The following is a 12,409-nucleotide window of genomic DNA, read 5'->3' on the forward strand; positions in this document are numbered from 1 at the left end:
GGGAGCTGGCAAGACTGTGATTAAACAGTGGTGTTTAATCGACCTGCTGTTTCCAATGACCCATTTGGAAGGCCCTGCTCTCGGGGGTGTTGTCAGTAAAAAGGAAGGTGGGGTTCCTAGAACCTCTGTGAGACAGTGTTCTGATGTTGGAGGGCTCTATTCTCTATGGATATGCCCAGGGCAGGGTAGAGGTCCGAGCAGTCAGGTGGAGAAAGCTTGTTACAAGACCCATCACTAACACGGCAACGTCTACACTCCGTAAAGTGGACAGTGCCTTGGAAAGCGTCTTCAGGCTTGAGGCTGCCCGAGTGCTTTCCTAGCCCTTGCCATGCCCATTCCCATGCATTCCCACAGCCCAGCGGTGTCCCATACCACCTAGCTTGGAAAAAATATGCCAGAGCCAACTGTCCCAGAGGCCACTAGGCAGATAGCTGGCTTATCACCAACTGGGAGAGTCTCAGCTTCCTTCCCCCCACCTCTGTTCACTCCTACGAGGCATATCCATTTATAAAACTCAGTGGGTGTAGCTCCCTTGGAGAGACCATCAATCTCGTGATTGTCCAAGAGGCTAAGCAGAGGGATGACTGTTCCTTAGCATTCTCTGGGGCCAAAAAGTATGTGGCTTCCAGCGGAATGCTGTCTCTGTAAGACCTTGGAGGTTGTTTGCTCTCTCAGAGCCTATGATGGTCCATGCAGCTGAGGGAGGGGGCACAAAGCCTGGCCGTACCTTTCACCCCATTGTCACGGGAACCATTACAGTCTAGCATTCAGTATGTGCCAGGCACTGTGCTGAGATTTATGTACCTTGTGTCTTTTTTTTTTTTTTTTAAGATTTTTTCTTTATTTTTCTGACAGAGATCACAAGTAGGCAGAGAGGCAGGCAGAGAGAGAGGAGGAAGCAGGCTCCCTGCAGAGCAGAGAGCCCGATGCGGGGCTCGATCCCAGGACCCTGGGATCATGACCTGAGCCGAAGGCAGAGGCTTAACCCACTGAGCCACCCAGGTGCCCCAGTACCTTGTGTCTTTTAAGTTTCCCACCAATGCTATAGAATATCTATCATCATCATCCCCTTTTACAGATAGGGAGATGGAGGCTGGAGAGATTCAGGAACTTGCCTCAGATTTGAACCTAGATTGTCTGACTCAAAAGTTTACATTTTAAACCACTAGACTCAAATCAGTAAAGACCAGATGTGGGAAAGATGGGTGCTGTTGCTCACCACCCTTTTGCGGTGTCCTGATCCTTATTATTATTTTGTGATCATTCTAGTGGATGGGCTTAGAGAATTGACTCAGGACTAGTAAAATCAAGGAGACTAGGTAGACCCTCAGGTTTGGTGGTCAATGTCATAGAAATCAAGAACAGACAGTGAGCTCCACTCACTCCCTGCTTTAGCCCAAGATCCAAGCAAGTCTGGACCGACGGCAACCTCAGACTCATCCTCAAAAATAAGAGATCCCGTTTGAGAGGCCCCCGGCACACATGCCCCATTGTTTCACCCTCTGACAAGGCTCCTTGCACTATTCATTCATTCATTCATTCAAAATATATTTATCCAAAGCCTAGTGTGTTGCATGCTCTGTTCCAGACACTTGCTTACATCTGTGAACCAAACAGGCAGAAATCCCTGACAAAAAGAGGACCCCTGAATTTTCAGAATCAAACTGAGATTTAACAGCAGATTCCAAACCCAGGTAGAAAAGAGGGTCAATTGCAAGAGGAAGATTAGAATTTAGCGTGAGAAAAATCTCTCCCCCCAACCCTCTGATGTGGAACGGCCGTTACGATTACCTCAGTGGCTTTGCCGTAAGCTCTCTCTCTAGCACATCCATTTAATTACACCAGAGAAGATAGTGTGGGGACTTAGGCAGCAAAATCCTATTTCCCTCAGCAGCCTTGACAGTCCTCAGCAAATTTCTGTCCCCAGCATGCACTTATTTTGATATTGAAATGAAATCTACATTGGCTATATTTTTGGAGGACGCCGACTTGGTGGGGCCTGAGAGCTTTGCACACGTCGGGAGAGGCTCTTTAAGCCCTTCCCGGCATCCTCCCCGAAGTGCAGTGGGAGCTCCAGCAGAAGGAGCATTAGGGTGGACGCTACCTTGGGGAGCTTTCGGCCTGGAAGACACAAGCGCTGCTCAGAGATGGGGGGCTGGGAGCAAAAGCTCCGAGGGAGTCAAAGCGGCAGCAGACACACATTACCTCAGCGTTTTCCAACTACCTTTCCCCAAAACCTAATTTTTCAAGGTCTAATACCTCATCTTCTTCCAGCTACACCAGGTCATACATGGGCCCGGAGGTTTGCAGCTGGACCATCCCCTCTTTATAGTCACTGTGCTGATACTAAGGGGTTTTCGAGGAAAATAAATAATGAATGAATAAAAGGAAACCGGCACCTCTGGAGTGACACTGCACATCTGTTTCATCAGAAGAGCCCCTTGGGTGATGGGTCTAGGGAAACAAGCCTTTCCCTACATTTGCAACTCTGAGCACAGCCCAGGCTGTTCTGCATGTCTGCTCTTTGGGATATTTCTCGGGCTAATGTGAGCCGACAGGGGGAAGGAGGCTCCTGGGACTCAAACAATGCCTCTGTTGAATCAAAACTCCGATTCTTCCTCTGACAACGACTTAAAGAATGATGGAAAGGATCACGACTTACAGAATCACAGAAAGGATCAGTCTCTGCAGTGGCCCCCAATCAAGCATGTCCTCAGTTGCTAGAATGGGACTTATTCTGTACCTAACAGTAATCCTGGTGCAGGGGCTGGGGCCACGAGCCCTGCAGAAAAAACTCAGATATAAATACACTTGGCTTTGCAGGGGCTTTGCCCCCTTGACTAGATCTGTGGGGCTGCCGCAGGTCCATGCGGACCTACAAACATTTGCACGCTCAAACTTGACAAAACCCTTGAAAGTCCTGGGGCCTCATGTAACTAGAAAGAATTTCCCGTTTTTTTTTTTTTGTATTTGTGTTTGTTTTGTTTTTTGTTTTGTTTTGTTTTGTATGTTTTCCCCTATGTGTTTATTTCTTATTCTCTCTCCTTTGCGGGAAAATGACAGGAGGAGCTAATGTCAATTGGCAGGCCACTTGGGGAGAAGAGGTACCTGAGTAGCCTGTGATGTCCATTGCCTTGAGGTTCCGACATTTGATCACTGTGAGGGTGAGCCGGCCTGCTGTTGGCAGGTAGCACAGGGAGAACATGATCTCTCCCAGATCCACGCTTTCCTGCAAAAAAGCAGACAAGAGGGCACATGAGCGGAACACGGCTCCCAGGGCCGCTGCTGAGGGCCACTCTGGGACCTAGGAGAAGGCTCTTTGAGGCAGAGTGCCTTGTCTTTTGGACCTGAGGGTCTGGCCTCCATGCTGGGAGTAACTGGGAATAAAAGACAATGAGAATGATGTTCCTCTTCAGTTGAATCTGCCCTGTGCATTGTTCCTTCTCAACTCTGCTCAGATGCTGGTCCCAGTCCTCGCCATCCTGCTGGGTCCTGCCCTGCACTCCATTGGTCCTTGGCTGCAGCCTCCAGACCAGCAGCCCCGGAGTGGCCCAGTCCTATTCCCCTCCAGTTTGCCCTTCTCAGCCACTGGTCCCCTTTGACTCCACACCCCAGGCCCTGCCTGGCTGTGGGCATGACAGTGTCCCACACAAGACACACTCCGGCCAGCCGGGGCTCTCTCCTTGCAGGTCTGCCGCCAGCCCCCAGGCTCAGTTGTCCCTCACCAGTCCCTCTGCCCAACAGCTTCCCCACCTCTCCGGAGAACCACCCAGCACTCTAACCTCCAGGCCTCGGCACGAAAGCACAAAGGATCGTGACCTTGCTCAGGCCATGCTGCCTAGCAAGGAAATGTACACTCCCCATCCCGGGTCTGTGCCAGGCCTCGGATCCACCTTGTCCTTTTCCCTCAAATGTGATCATCCCTCGAATATGACCCGGCAGGGAATATAGCACCTCCTGCCCCCAGGGGCACCCAATCCTAGGAAGTTTCTCAGTAAACTTCAAAGAGGGTAAGAAGAATGTCTGTCTGTCCAGTGAAACAGCACTTGGCTGGACTGCTTCTTCTCCCTGCTCCCCACTTGATGGAGGAGGATGCTGTTGTTGCCAAAACTACCCCCAGGCTCTGAGGCTGGTCTGGTGCACCCCTCCCTGGCCCCCAACCCTGGGTGAAGGAGGAGGGCAGGGTTTGGAGGGGCTCTGATTTCAGATGGGGCCATCCGCTCACTAATTCATTCATTCAGTCAATCAACAAATGTTCACTGAGCGCCTGCTCTGTGCCAGAGTTGTTCTGTGTGCTAGAGATACGGGAAAAAAACAAAATACACAATCCTCCCCCCCACCCCCGCCCCAACTGCCCTGCGGAGCTTACATTTTATTCAGGCAAAGGACAAGAAAAAAGGTAAAAAGTTAGACGGTGAAAAGTATCGAGGAGAAAAATGTAAGGCAGGGAAGGGGGATGTGTCATGCTCGTAGGGGAGGCCATCGTTGTTTGAATTTTAGACGGGTTGGCCAGGGCAGGCCTCCCTGAGGAGGCAAAGTGTGAGAAAGAGAGCAGTCAAGGGTGACACCAAGGTTTCTGTCCCTTCTTCTCATGAAGAACCCCCCTTGTTCAGGACTCCTAGAAACACCTGACACCTGGCCCCAGCTAGAGATGAATCCAAGCCTCTCACCGCCTTCCAGAGCATATGGTCCCAGGGCTCTCCTCTAGGCAGGATGGGTGCCCACCCTCGCTCTAGCGCAAGACTCAGCCTTGGTCTTTTTATTTGTCTCCACCGTTGAATCCCAGAGCAGCAGAAGGGGAACCCCCCAGCGTCCCAGGAGTGGGGCTGGGGGGGCAGCCCGTAGAGGTACACTCCTTAGAGGTGGGAACCCCTCCAGCACACAGAACCCCACAGCAGTGCAGAGCCAGCGAGCTGACACCCACAGCCATGAACTCTCATGTGCACAGCAACTCTGTGAGGCAGGAAGTGTCCTTATTCCTTCCACTTTACAGGCTGAAGACCTCAGTGTTCCAACACAGGTCTCAAAGCTCTGCCCAGGCTTACACCGCTGGTGGGAGACGCAGCTGGACTCCCGACTCTTAGGAGGGCACTCCTCCCACTCACTTTATCTTGGAGCACCGTCGGGCTCACCCAGGGAGCACCTCAAGGGGACCCTGGCTCCTCTAGCACTTGGCTCCATGCTCTGTGGAGATAGAGTCCCCCCTCAGCACACACACGGTCTTGGGGGGTGTACAGTTCGAAAAAGGTGTCAGGGTCCCCATCTCCCTGACATTGAGAAGCACTCCTTCCAGGGCTCTCCTGGCTAAGATAGGGCCTTGAAAGGGCCACCTGGCTAAGACAGGTGTGTCTCCTGTCCCCCTAGTCCCCTAGTCCAAGGAGGGAGACAAAGGAAATGGCCCTGTGACATGGTGTTGAGGAAATGCAACCTTCCCCTCATGTAGCAGGTCCCTGGTGCAACTGGCTGGAAGTTCTACCTCTGACCAAGGCACTGAGGCATGAGGGGGGCCCCCAGCTCCCTTTATTTCCCTCATAAGCCTCGTAGGTTCATTCCTACCCTAAGCTAGAGAAACCTTTCAGACTCAGTCATGTGTCTGCCATATGCCAAGTCTTTTGCCAAATCATCTCAGTGAGTCTTACTACAGCCCCCCAAGGTAGGTGCTCTTATCCCCACCGCAAACAGGAGAAAAGGACTGTTTGGTGAAGTTAAGTAGCTTGCCCAAGTTAAGCCACTTGCGTGACTAGTGAGTGCTCTGGTGCCAGTTTTTACGGATCCAGGCTGCTGCTCAAATACCCTCCGGGGCTCCCCCTGTTCGGCTTCTGGAATCAAGAAGCTTGCGTCTTAGCTTGCATTGAGGGTCCCATCTTACTTCCTCACCTCACTTCCTCTCTACTCCTCTACACCAACCCTCCATTCCACAAGACTGGTGGAGCTTCGGTCCCTTTTGCCAGAATGTTTCTCCTCTTGTCCTGGCACAGGCAATGCTATGCATCTTGCAGGGGTCCTCACCCAGGGTCCAGCCCACGGAGAGCACCTCACCCCCCCCACCCTGGCTGCACCTTCTGCCCCTGAGTCACGGTGTTACCAAGTCCCCCCCTCTGCTGCCCCCGTGCCCGCCCACTAACCTCTGGTGACTGGAGGCCCCTTTGGGTCTAGCTTTGCTTTACACCGACCCCTGCTTCAGAAGTGGCCACGTGTGAGTGGAGCTCCATGAACGCAAACTGAAACACAAGGCCCTATCTTAGCCAGGAGAGCCCTGGAAGGAGTGCTTCTCAATGTCAGTGGCCCCTTCTGAAGGGGCTGATTTCCCTGCCACTGTCCCCCTACGATGCAGAGTGGCCCTTTCAAGGGCTGTCTTATCTGGGGGAGTCCGAGCTGATTTGCTTTGGACTCGGGAGACTGGCTTGGGGTGTGGGGGAATCATGTGCAGCTCTCTGCACTGCTCTCAAGGATGGCTCCCTCCAGGGGAGCACCAGCCCAGCAGGGCCCCCTCTTTTCTTGACAGGACAGTGGCATCTGGGCAGCACAGGGGTGCTGAGTCTATGGCGTGGTATGGGGCTCCCTACCCCCATGGTGGTCCCTGCTTCTGACTGTGAACTCCTTTCTTCATGCACAGTAAAGAAAACAAGCCAAAATCTGCCCCCATGACTTGCAGGCAGAGAGACAACAGGAGCGAAGGGGCATGCAGCTGGACCCAGGACCTTCTGCCGTGGGTGACTGGGCCTCACGGAGCCCGACCGCAAGTTGGATGCCCTTGGCTCAATGGACGGAGGGGGGTGTTGTTCCCCTGCCCATACAGGCAGCAGAGGACTGGCCTGTTTGATAAAGGAAAATAAAGAGGTTACTTTTGAGTAAAGAGAGGGATGGGGGGGCTAAGCAAACACAGAGTCAGCATCTCCTGGCAGTCACCTCCTCTCTGGGAAGCTGGGCCCCAGCTCGGCCCCTTGGGTGGCCTTGCCAGATCCTTGCTCTGCCCCACCCCCTCTCTTAGGAGGTTTCAGCCCCAGATCCTATACTCCTTGCCAGTCCTTTATGCTCATTAATGATGCCTGAGACTTTGGCTTTAATAAAACCAGGGTGACCAGGGGCTGCAGAACAGCCCGCACATTATTGCTTTCATCTTCACTGGCTGTCAGGGGAGGCCGCCTTAGGGCCCCTGATTGGAAATGAGCTCCCCAGTGATGGAGAGGTCACTGCTGTCCAGAACTTGGCAGAAACCAACTTGGCCCTCTCAGCTGCTAACCTGCAGGCTGAAGGGGGTGGATGGGGGTCCAGGAGCACTGGCTCTCAGTCCTGGCTAGAGTTTGGAGAGGGCAGAGAGCCGCAAGATTCTGAAGGGTCCCTCCATGGCACACCACTGCTCTTGTGGGTTGGCCGGTAGGCTGTCTGCAACAGTCTCCTCCTCTTTGATGCGCTCACAGAGCCCCAAGCACAGAAGAGAATTCCTCTCTGGGGGCTGCCCAGGAAAAAAACAGTGAACCACAAGTCAGGAGCCACCAATCAGCCACGAATCCTTCAGCCACCAATCAGCCACGAGAACTTGGGCTCGTCCTTTCACATCTCTGTAACATGAGAGGATCGTCCTAAACATTCTAGTCCCTCCCTGCCAGCCATAAAAACCAAGGATCCACACTGGAAATCCTACGATCAACATCACCAGAGGAGACCACCCTCTGCCTGACTGTTGTCTATAACCTGCCTCAAGGAATCTAGCAACTTCGCCTTGAAATCCAAACGCTCTCATTCCTTCGGTCCCCACTACCCCCAAGTGTTTTAGTCTTTTCCGGTGCTAGCCACCTTCTCTTCCTCCCAAATAGGCAGTGAGTGGCATCCATGCTCCGGGTCTGTCTTGGGAATCCAGGATAAGCGAAGTAAGAGCCATGCTTCCCCATCTCTTAGAGAACGCTTGTCTCTTAATCATTAAGTGGCCTGTCGGAATCTCTCATCATCGGCAGAGAAGTATCTGCTACACTTTTAGGAAGGCCACAAGAGACCGAAAAGGATCTCTGAAGCACAGGGTAGGAAGTGCGGCTAAGCTACCCCAGGGCAGGGCGGCCTGCAAGAGAGACGGGGTGGAAGCCACTTGCCTCCAATAGGTAGAAAAACATCCAGGGAGCAATCCCTCTGTGAAGGCCTGCGGCTTGGAATCGGGGTAGAGCTGAGTCGGAGGTGGAGGCTGGCTAGCTCTTGGGGCTGGGCCCTTTCCTCTGCCCCCAAAGTACCCCAGACCTCCTCTTCCGTAGCCCAGGCCACCACCCTAACTTTCCTATCGCTCATGCAGATTCTGTGACAAATGCTCAGTTTGTCTTAGATCGTGGGCGCTTTGAGGGCAGAGATGGGGGTCTCTGTCGCACCCAGTCCAGGGCCTGATCCACAGTAAATGCTCAGTAAGTACTGGCTGATGAGAGAAAGGCTGAGAGTATGGAATGGGGCTCAGTCAGCTCAGGGCGGGAGGTGGGGGACAGGGGTGGGGGGCGATCCAAGCTCCAGCTGTGATGTTAATGAGCAGTGCAACTGACTTTCCCAGTGTTGGTTTCTTAATCTGTAAAATGGGGCTAATAACACAGCAGCCACCTCTTAAGGTTGTTGTTAGGATTCAATGACGTCATCTGTGTAGAGTGCTTGGCGTAGTGCTGGGCTCAGAGCAGGCTCTCAGTGACTGTTCGCTGCTATTAAAATTATTACTTCCATCTTTGCAAATATTATAAAGATCTCCCAGTCCTGGGGCAGGGACAGGGAAGAGAAAGCATAGAAGAAATCTGCTGGTGTGATCCATGCTTTAAGACAGGCTTGGGTGAGATGTAGGGGGAAGGGGCGAAAGAGGGAGTAATAAAGTGCCCTGGGGTTACAGGGTAGGCTTCCAACAGGGTCTTTGGCAAGCTAAGCCAAAGGAAAACGAGCAGAGGAAAACGAGTGAGGCCATTCCAGGCTGAGGCGGGGATGTGAGAGATTCTGGATCAGAAGGTGAGATGCAGGGTGGGGACTTCCGCACGTCCATGCTTCTGCCTTGCTCTTGCCACTGCCTGAAATCATCTGTCCCTACCTCTGATGTCCCTGCACGACACTCATCTTTCCAGGCCAGCTGCTCTGTTCCCTCCTCTTCGGTTGCCTACGCTCACCCCCCCCCCCGGTCTGACTTGGGGTTCCCAATGCCTCTGAGTTGAAAGATCAAGTGTTACAAATGCCTTGAAGCAAAGGCAGCACGTTTCTGAGACAACGATCAGCAGGTTCTAGTGACCCGCTGGATGATGGGGCTGCAGGGGCGGAGAGCAGAGAGTGACACCCCGCCTGCCCAGCGCCCCTGGATCCCAGGGGTGGGCGTGCTCCTCCTCAGCAGCTTCCAGGACTCCTGCTGTGAGCGGGGGGTGGGTGCTCGGGGAGGGACTGAGGCTGAGTTGGCTCCCTCCCTGCCCTTCCTCAGGCCCAAGCTTCTAGGGCTTTGGGGAGAATGCTGGGGGTAGCCAAGATGGAACGCGAACAAGGCTGCTGTGATGCTCGGGTTCCCTCCAGGGGGCTAGGGCAGCTTCCATTTGTTCTGTGTTCCATCTCTGCCTGCTTGTTCTCTCAAGTGCTTTCTGCCCCGAGGGCTTTGCAGCAATGTGAATAAATGATCTGGCAGGAGAGAGATGCCTTATATGAACTCAGTGGACTCCAGCTGCAGCCTGTGGCGTGGACCCTGAAAGTCCTGGATGGCCCCCGGGAAAGAGGGAGACCCTCCGGCTTTTGGGGGGGCAGGGCGTGCAGGAGGAAGTCAGTGAGATGCTCAGGCTGAGCTGGGTCCCTGGGACCTGAGAGATTAAAGCACATGGCGGGGGGAGGGGGAGGCAAATGTTGCCGTATCTGAACATCTTCAGGGAAACAGATGGTTTTATTTAGGAAACTTTCTCAGCCTCTCTTCCATGAACCTGCCCTCGAAAAGAGGTTTAGTGTTTCACATGCACCATTACTTTTGGGCAAATATCCGTGAGTCAGAATCACACTGGGAGGTACAGATCTCTTCCTAATGACTTTTTAAAAGGTGGGCGGAAAGGGAGAGGGGCTGTGAGGGGGTGGAAGGAACTTGAGGAGAGTAGAGTTTGGGAAAGTTCTAGAAGAGATGGAGGCAATGTCTGGTCAAGCTGGAAAGTCTGCCGCATGGGGGCTTGTCCATGGGAGGCCAGGGACTCTGCTCTGGTCTTCCACTGGCATCACATTCATGACAGGAATAAATGGCACAATAATGAAGTTAACAATGAGAATGGGTTCTTCCTTTCTAGCCTCCAGGTGTCCTGCTGTGTGGTTATCAAACCGCCTTCAGTCCTCCCCTCCCCCCCCTGCCCCCCACCCAGAGGGTGGGCATCTTGGCTGTGAGTGATCTAATCTCTGCCCCAAGCAGGGTGGTGGGGGCAGGGGCTCTCAGCAGGAGGGAAGATGCCCTGGTCCCAGGGCCATTCTCTCCTGGGGTAGCTGAGGGGCATTTCTGCAGACAGGTGCCCTGGGGATGCCTGTGGGCAGGGCTTTGGTCTCCGTCACAGCCACATGCTCGCATGGCCGGTGACAGGGACTTTAGCTTCCTCGTTTCTTTGCTGAGCTGAGGGTTCAGGTCTTTACCCCCTCCTGCTCCGACACACGAGAATCTCTCGGTCTCACCGTGGTGTGGCTGCTGTGTGAAGAGGCTCTCGGCAGCCGCTCCTGCCCTTGACTCTCCTGCCCTGGGGTCTCCTCCCACCTCTCTGGCTTCTCCATCCCAGCTCCTGCTCCATCCTCCTCCCATCCCTGCCTCTACACTGTGGAATTCTAAACCCCCATTCTCTCTCTCTGCTCATCCATAATGTTAATGCCCATTTGCATTCTCAGGACTCCCAAATTTATGGCCCTTTTCGGACCTCTCCTCTAGACTCCAGACTCATATATCCAACCCAACGTCTCAATGTGGACGTCTCCCAGCAATCTCAGATCTCTCAGATGTTCAAAGGTGAACTTCGATCTGCCTTGTTTTGCCCAACGGGGGAAAAACCCCTGCATCTTCCCAGTTGCTCGGGCCAGAAATGCGACAGTCTCGTCAATGCCTGCCTTCTTCTCACCTTTGCATGTAGTCCCTCACCAAGCCCTGTCAATTCCACCTCCAAATTCAGTCTCAAGCCTGCCCACTTCTCTCCATCTCCATTACCACACAAAGGGCAAACCCATCTCTCACCTGCCCACTTACAGCCGCCTCCTAATGGACCTCTCTGCTTCCCATGTTCGCGCGTCCCACTTTCCATACAGCAGCCTGAGTGTTCTTGCAAAATTGTAAGCTCGAACACGCCACTCCTCTGTTTAAAACCCTCCAGTGTCTTCCCCTTGCATTTGGAATAGAATCTAAAACACTTATCAACACCCACAGGGAGGGCCTTACCTGATTAGTGTCCAAGTCCCCGCCCTCGCCCTCCCGCAGCAACTGAAGCGTTCCGGGGTCTCCCCACTCCTGGGACTCCTCACATTCTGCTCTGTCCATCTGAACATTCTTTCCCCAAGCTCTTCACATGGCAGGTGTCCACTCACCCTTTAGGCCCCTTCCTCCCAAGCCGCACCCCTGCTCTGGACAGTGTGTTCCCGAAGGACAGGGACTGAGTTTTGCTTCATCAGGAGTAGGACAAGGGTGAAGCAAAAAGGGAAGGAGGCCCTCCCTCTCAGGTTCATGCATGCCTCCAAGAGTGAGGGCCTCCTTCAGTCTTGTCCCCCCTAGGCACCTTGTTTCCCTGACCCTAGTCCTGGCTCCATATTTCACTCCCCACTGTATTCCCAGGACTTAACACAGTGCCTGGTACATAACACATGCTCAGCAAATAACCACTGAATGAATGAACATCTTAGCTTTGTGGGATGTACCCGGTTAAGAAGGTGGTGAAGGGGGTGGGAGACAAGAGTGGACCTTGGTTAATCTCAGTCTCTGGTCTGTCCAGGGGGGATGCCCCCTGGGTAACTAGATGGCTTCAGGGTTGAGCCTCATAAGGTACACCAGACTTTCCTCCAGGGAAGAGGAGACTTGATTCTTGAGCTGTGCCCAAGACAGACTGAGTCAGGACCTGTGAAAGTGGGCTGTGAATGACTGAGAAACTCCCCAGGTCATTCTTGGATATCCTCGGTTTGCAGCACAAGGGGAATGAGGGGATTCTGAAGCCACCGTAGATCAGACCCTAGCAGAATCCCTGTGAGATGGAATATGACCAAGTCATTTGGTATTAATGGCACCAAGCAAAAGTTAGGAGGATGGAAGGGCCCCTTCCCTTCTGTTGGGTGCAGACAAGGGTTCTGATGGATCAAAGCCATGCGAGATCTTCCTGGAGCAGCGTGTTCACTCTTGCTCTTCACCTTTCCTCAATGCACCATGCATCCCCCAGATAGCTAAGTTTTAGCAAGAAGGCGCCTGTCCCAAATTTAGAGTTTA

The 12,409-nt window shown here is 53.3% G+C and overlaps 1 protein-coding gene across 1 annotated transcript in view; it reads right to left on the bottom strand.

The window, feature by feature from the left end:
* Positions 1 to 12,409, bottom strand: part of SYT6 (synaptotagmin 6) — a 54,839-nt gene that overhangs the window by 8,530 nt on the left and 33,900 nt on the right. Inside the window, exon 4 of the mRNA XM_044238958.1 lies at positions 3,109 to 3,229. Within this exon, the coding sequence (XP_044094893.1) occupies positions 3,109 to 3,229 (121 nt within the window). The remainder of the gene's footprint in view (positions 1 to 3,108; positions 3,230 to 12,409) is intronic.

This window comes from Neovison vison, chromosome 2 (assembly GCF_020171115.1).
Source record: "Neovison vison isolate M4711 chromosome 2, ASM_NN_V1, whole genome shotgun sequence".
Classification (NCBI taxonomy): domain Eukaryota; kingdom Metazoa; phylum Chordata; class Mammalia; order Carnivora; family Mustelidae; genus Neogale; species Neogale vison.